This window comes from Stegastes partitus, unplaced genomic scaffold (genome assembly GCF_000690725.1).
Source record: "Stegastes partitus isolate 25-593 unplaced genomic scaffold, Stegastes_partitus-1.0.2 Scaffold1927, whole genome shotgun sequence".
Classification (NCBI taxonomy): domain Eukaryota; kingdom Metazoa; phylum Chordata; class Actinopteri; family Pomacentridae; genus Stegastes; species Stegastes partitus.
Window position 1 is genome coordinate 109626 of NW_007579658.1, and position 6415 is coordinate 116040.

Consider the following 6415-nt stretch of genomic DNA (forward strand, 5'->3'; position numbering starts at 1 on the left):
GAATAAGAAATTACATTACATTCAGTGCATCCTTCTCTTTTCCCTGTTCTTAATCGTGACCTGTTCTACTCATAAAACACGATTTCTGTCGCTGAGAAAACCTGCCTCCTACTTACGGTACTGCTGGCATGACTGCAAAAGCTCATTTGCTACCTTAGGAAGCTGCGCCTAAAGAACACTGCTGATGTTTGAGCAGAGCCTCACCAAGAATTTGGAAGCAGAGATTTCTCAAAACACAGTTATTCATGGCATAATGAAATAAACCCCCCTCGTGTTGCTAGAATATTGCAGGACGATCTGAAGACTTTGCTCTCCGTTTGTAAATGCAGTTCTTACTTGTAGGATACATTCATCAACGATGCAGCACAACAGAAACAGAACACTGATCTAACAGCAATATTCTCCTCACTGACACCCTGCTGAGCACAGACAGGCAGAGCAGGTGAGCGGCTTACTGGCATTACAGGGAGTATTAAAGAAATAGCTTTACTACTTCCACTGTTAGGTGTGGCTAGTAAGGAGAGAGAGAACCTGACCTCTGGGGAAGAACAGTAAAGCTTACTATCAAGTCCACGACACACACACACGCCTCTGTGTGCGACAATGCTATTCTCTCTCTCACACACACACCTCTGTCTGTATCCCTGATTTTAACAAGATTTGATGCTTTTTATGGCAAAAAACAGCCACAACAGCCACAACGGTGTGTGTTTGCAGAAGTCTACAGATTGAACTCTCTGTGTGAAGTAGACAACACAGTAAAAACACAAGAAGGAATCGTCAAATAAATAAAAAGTCACTTTTAATGGAAGTTTTTCTTTCACACTCACAATCAAGCTTATAGTCTGATCACAGAGAGAGATGTTGGACATTCACCCAGAGTAAGACACGCACTGGTCAGTTTTATCAGACAAAAATATATATATATATATATATATTTAGAATCTTTACAATAAGCTTGAGTCATGAAACGTACACAGAGGAGTGTGCACACCTACAGCCAAACACTGAATTTTTTTACTCCTCAAACAAGTCCTGTTTTGTACCCTGGTGTCAGTGTTGAATTCTTGTTTTAAGCAACGACAACTTTTTTTGTTTGTTTGTTTGTTTTTTTTTACAAATGTGCAAATAAGACAAATTCGGAATCCTTCAGCGCTCAGTGTAAAAAGTCCAGGATCCTCAGGAGCAGTGACAGAGCTCGTGCTCCACCTCAGTCCTGCCCTCTCAAGTTTAAATACAGCTCCGCGTTGCTTTGCCTTTCATTTTCAAGTAAAGTGCTCCTCTAGCAAAAACCACACGGCATGAGATCAGTCTCGTATTTTTCCGCCACTGGTTGAAAAAAAAAAACTGAAAAACACAAACCCAACAGTCCAACGGACGAAAAACATGGGAATGTCTTTTTAAGGTAGAAAAGCTAAAGCCAACGATTGAGAGGCAGTCCTGGCTGTTTGTGGGGACGTGACAGTGACAGTCACATAGTTCCCAGCAGGAAGTCATACAAACTCCAGCTTGCCGTGGCCGCTGTACATCCCCCAGTGCACCAGAGACAGGATCTTGTCGTTGCCCAGGTCGGCCTGTCTCATCTTGTCACAGGTCAGACAGCAGTTCTCGTGGCCCGTCACCGGCACCATGCACTCCAGGTCCAGCTTGGCCACGTGGCCCTTCTTCGTGTGGTGGCCATGGAAGCTGTAGTGGAGCCGCGACAGCATCTGTTGCCGCTGGTCCTGTAGCCGCTTGTTCTCACTGCGCAGCATTCGTAACGCCAGCATGATGAGCAGCACCAGGATGAGGCCGCCGGCAATGGGCACGGCGATCACAGCCGCCCGGAACCACACCTCCTTGGCGGAGGCCAGCTCCTGGACCCGGGTCACCAGGTTCCTGTTGTTGCTGTCCGGCTGGTACCGGCTATCTGCACACACACACACACAGAAACATCTGGTTAACTGCATGCTCATATGGTTTCCACTGCCCCGTGCTATCACATACAGAGTGCCTGTTTTAAACCAAATAATCCCGAATATGAACTGCTGTTTGTAGCCTAATGAGAAGGAGCTGCTGTGCTCTGCAGTCATGCCAGTAAAGTAACCACAGAGAGAGAAAATAAGACACACAGACAGACAGACGAGAGCGAGGAAGTGAGAAAGGCCAGCAGGGGCAAAAACAAATGAGTCACCTTGTCCCGACTAAGAGCCAGAAATTAATTTGAGCTAATAAACTATAGTCTGCTCTGCTCAGGGTCACAACAGAAAATCCCCTCAGGAGAGCTGCCCTTCCTCTCTGTCTCTCTATGCACCTTTTCATAACTCTACAAGCTAGTATTTCTGCCTAACATGCAGACTTGGGAATATTCATTCTATGAGGTACATTCCTACTCAGTGGGAAAATTACATGGTGCACACATAATAAAAAAAAGAATATATCTGATCTCTTTCCAAGTGCTTAAAGGTAAACTGGCTGCTCCCTGCCTTCCCAGGCGCAGAGCTGGAGCCCATTAAAAGTCAAATTGAAGTTCTGTTAAGCTGGAAAGTAGAAAAAAAAAAAAAAAGAAGTAGGAGGGGGCAAGGGTGGCCTACATGTCCATAAACAGCAAGTGTTTGAAGAACCCTACAGCTCAACGTATTGCTTCTGGAACTGGAAAGAGGAAAACATTGAATATTTGCTGAGGAGGAATCGTAAAATCCCCCCAGAGAGCCCAATCATTTTAGAACCAGTTAAAAGAAAATTTCATATTTCAATTTCCGTGAAAAACAAACATCCTAACAGCCAGTGATTCAGCTCTGCGAGGTTTCTTCCTTACCTGTCGAGTCCCTGGTGTGCGCCAGGTCGTGCAGGCCTCTGTAGTTGCACATGTCGTCGTGGCAGCACTCCAGCACCCCGGCGGCCCCTGTGAGGGCGTCCACGGCCCTCTGGCTGCTGCTGCAGATATCTGCGGCGTTGGCGATGGGGTCTAAACACCCATGGGTGAGCGGGGAGTTTGCGTTGAGCGGGTCCAGGACCTTAGTGAAGCAGGCGTTCAGCTCTGATTTGCACATGTATCCGGTGGCCACGCAGTGCGGCGCGTCACAGTAACACCTTATTTCTCCTGCAAAGAGCAAAAAGAGAACCGTTAGGGAAACCTGGCAGCTGTTACTTTCATGACAAATCTATAATTTTAGGTGATATTTTGCTTCTAACATTCAACAATAGGGTTCCCAAACTGAGGTAGAACACCTTCAGGGTCCTTGTGTTATTTCACAGGGTCAGGTCCGCTATAAGTAACCTTGTGTCACCTCAGTCTGGGTCCGTTTGTATGAATGAATATCTAAAAACAGGACTAATCCTCACAGAAACTTCTTCCACATTTGCAGCCTGTTGCACTCGGGGCTTTTACATGAAATCCTTGCACTCTAAAATAAGCGCTAAGCCTCGCAATAAACAGCCAGGTAACTTTAAAGCCCACATGGGACACTCCGCTTTTTGCATCTTTTCACCAATCACACCTCCTTTTAAGAGCTGCTCATGTAAATGGCCCTTTTTGTCTGTATTATAAAACAGGAACCATGTAGCTTATAATTAGTGGTTTGTTTGCCAAAGTCAATTTCTTTCAACCCAAATGGAAACTTGTAAAGAGAAGAAGGGGGGGTCAGAGCGCCGCACAGAGTCTCCCCTCCACCCCTCACCTCCTCTCCTTGTTTGCACGCAACGCTTTACTTGTGGTCAGGACTGCCTGGGGGTAGGGGTGTGGTGGGAGGGGGGGTGGCAGGGTGCTCTGAGGTCCCATCTAAAGAGCTTCCAGCAACCTTATCATTACGGCAGCCTGCTTTTACTCGGGCCCACTCATTACTTCATCCACGGCCTCTTTTTCAAAACATAAATCTGGGTTACGGATCTGCCCTAACAAAACAAAAGCATAACTCTGGAGAACTTGTATTTATAAACTTTACTGTCTCCCTGCCCTCTGGTGTCACTGGAACATCTCTACAGGACCAGAGATGTGAGTGTTGTTCATCCAGCTAACACATTTTCTATGTGCTGCATTTCACTGGTGACTCTTTTACATCTAAAAGCGGAAATAGATGAGGCGATGTAAGGTTAAAAACCATAATCCTTTTATGCTCCAGCTTCAAATCCATGTTTGAAACCCTCTCAGTGGTGGCGGCTGTGTGAAGGCAGTGTAGGAGCACATTCATCAGATCAGTGTTTTCCCTGTGAATGATTGGAGCAGCAGGGCCCAGGCAGGTCATTTGGAGAATATTTCATTAGAAAGGAGAGGCCCCTTTGTGGGCTGGAAGGGGGGGAGAGAGAGAGAGAGACAGGCCGAGCACTCAGGCTGCTCAGTCTGGTATGAATGGCAGCTTCAAAACGGAGCAAAACACGAGTTATCCAAGTGAAACAAGCCGGCTACAATTTAGGGGAATCAGTCATGATGATTCAAAGAGTTTGGATGTTATTGGACTTTTAACAGGGGAGGGGAAAAAAAATGCTAGTTCAAGGACCACTTTAAAAATAAAAAAATCAATAATTGCAGCTGAGGTGTTTTTTGTTGTTGTTGCTTCTACTAAACTTATTGGAGGTTTTAATACAATGTGTCATTTTTTTTCATACATTTTCTTTTTTTCATATTTTGGAATAAAGCGTTTGAAGTAAATTAGTGAGAAAGGTGTATTTTTTTAACAGAATAAAACAGCTTTATCCAGAGTAGGTTATTCGCTGTGTTGCTAACAGAGACGGGTTGACGCTAGCTTCATCTGGGCCGCCCAGTCAGGCTTGGTTTGGTTTTTTTATCTGGTTTAATCGCTTCCAAATAGTCCCCCTGAGCTGATTTGAAGACGCTAACAAACATGCCCCTGTCCTCAGAGCAAAGTCTGACCGTACCTTTAGTGAGAAGAACGGCCATGGCACACAGCTCCAGTTGTAGCCAAATGGAAATGAAACTGGACTGTCGATCCATTTACACCGAATTACTGCGCAAGAAAAGTCCTCGTATTTCCAGTAGCAGCAGCAGCAGCGGCGGCAGCAGCAGCAGAGTCAGTCCGCGGGGCACAGAGCCGCACCACGACAAGCTTTACATGGAGCTACGGCGAAAAATGAGGCATTCCTGCGCTGAAACACGACAAATCACGACCGAACCGAAACACCGAGTGGGCCAAAAAAATAAAAATAAATAAAAAAATCAGCCCCGAAATGTCTCCACTGCCGCATAGAGACAGAGAAGTTTCTAAAAGCGGTCCGACATTACTGGAGGACGCAAAAAACACAGCGTCTTCAAGTAGAAAGAAGAAAAGAGGAAAATACTCCTTAAAAAAAAAAGCTTGATATGAGATATAAAGTTGTCAGCGCCGGTCCCCTTCTGCCGCTGTATGCCGCCGGTGACGGTGAAGCATCACTTTAGTATTCCTGGACGGAGAAACCGTAGAAAAAGACGGAGAAGTCTCCAGCAGCTCGGACTGAACACGAACTCCGAGCGGCGGACTTAGCAGGAGAAGTAGCCGCTGTGACGGAGCTCCGCCCCCTCGGCGCTGATTGGTTAGACCGCTGGCAGAGGCGTTAGTCGGGGAACGTCAGCAAGCACCATCCGGTCGTTTATTTCAAAATAAGACACACAGACACTAATGCATTGAGGGCTTTACATACAGCCAAAATAAATAAATAAGAAAACCGTTCTAAAATACATTAAAGTGGAAAATAACAACAATTACAATATAATGTCATACCTAAGGCTATGCAAAAAAGTAAGACTAAATGAGCACATGTACAAATTGTGCGATAAATCAGCCAGTATTTACATCAGCTCTATTTGGATACCAGTGAACCAATGACTGGTTAATGGTACAAACCTACAAAAAGTAATTGAGTACAGTCAATCCACTACAGTATAAACTTTTATACACTTGATAATATTTTAGTGACACCTGAAATAATCTTCAGAACAATCTAAAGCATAATTAATTGAGTGAAATTCCTTATATGTATACACAAAGGTGGCCAGCAAGGCAGTGGCAGAACCCACACAGCGTTATCCCTGACCATTTCTGGAAATACTGTTACTGTTATTCATGTATACATTCATTCTTATGTACATTCTAATCATGCATTGAACATTTTCCTTGCAGTGACCAGCGTGAAGCTTTTATTTTTTTAAGCCAAATCACATGGATTCCAGTCTTGCGCTGCTTGTCACTTTCTAGCTTGACGAGTCCCGTCTGTTCATTCATGCTCCTTTATTTCCATAATACCATATTCCATATGTCATTGTGGGATGCCATTGGTCTGGGCAGCAGTCAGTCCAGCAGGTTAACGACCACTACCACCCACAGATTTCACTGGAAGTGCCGCCTGATAGCACTGATGCAGAGTTTTGACACAGAACTTAATGTTTGAAGTGTTTTGAAACCAATGTATTTGAGACACATGACAGCAATCGATAGCTGAGAAC

At 44.9% G+C, this 6415-nt stretch overlaps 1 protein-coding gene across 1 annotated transcript; it reads right to left on the minus strand.

Moving 5' to 3' along the window:
• Positions 1 to 785: 785 nt before the first annotated feature.
• On the minus strand, positions 786 to 5435 carry LOC103373213 (BMP and activin membrane-bound inhibitor homolog). The gene is made up of 3 exons (XM_008303055.1): positions 4855 to 5435; positions 2798 to 3082; positions 786 to 1909 (listed from the first exon to the last, which is right to left on the minus strand). The coding sequence occupies exons 1-3, from the start codon at positions 4928 to 4930 to the stop codon at positions 1494 to 1496; spliced, it is 777 nt and encodes a 258-aa protein (XP_008301277.1). The 5' UTR covers positions 4931 to 5435; the 3' UTR covers positions 786 to 1493.
• Between the last annotated feature and the right edge of the window lie 980 nt (positions 5436 to 6415).

Excerpts from the sequence above, each read along its gene's own strand:
- LOC103373213 (XM_008303055.1), bottom strand. The coding sequence starts at position 4,930 with ATGGATCGACAGTCCAGTTTCATTTCCATTTGGCTACAACTGGAGCTG. Across the intron at positions 3,083-4,854 it reads GGCCGTTCTTCTCACTAAAG|GAGAAATAAGGTGTTACTGT; the intron begins GTACGGTCAGAC and ends TGCTCTTTGCAG. Across the intron at positions 1,910-2,797 it reads GCACACCAGGGACTCGACAG|ATAGCCGGTACCAGCCGGAC; the intron begins GTAAGGAAGAAA and ends GTGTGTGTGCAG.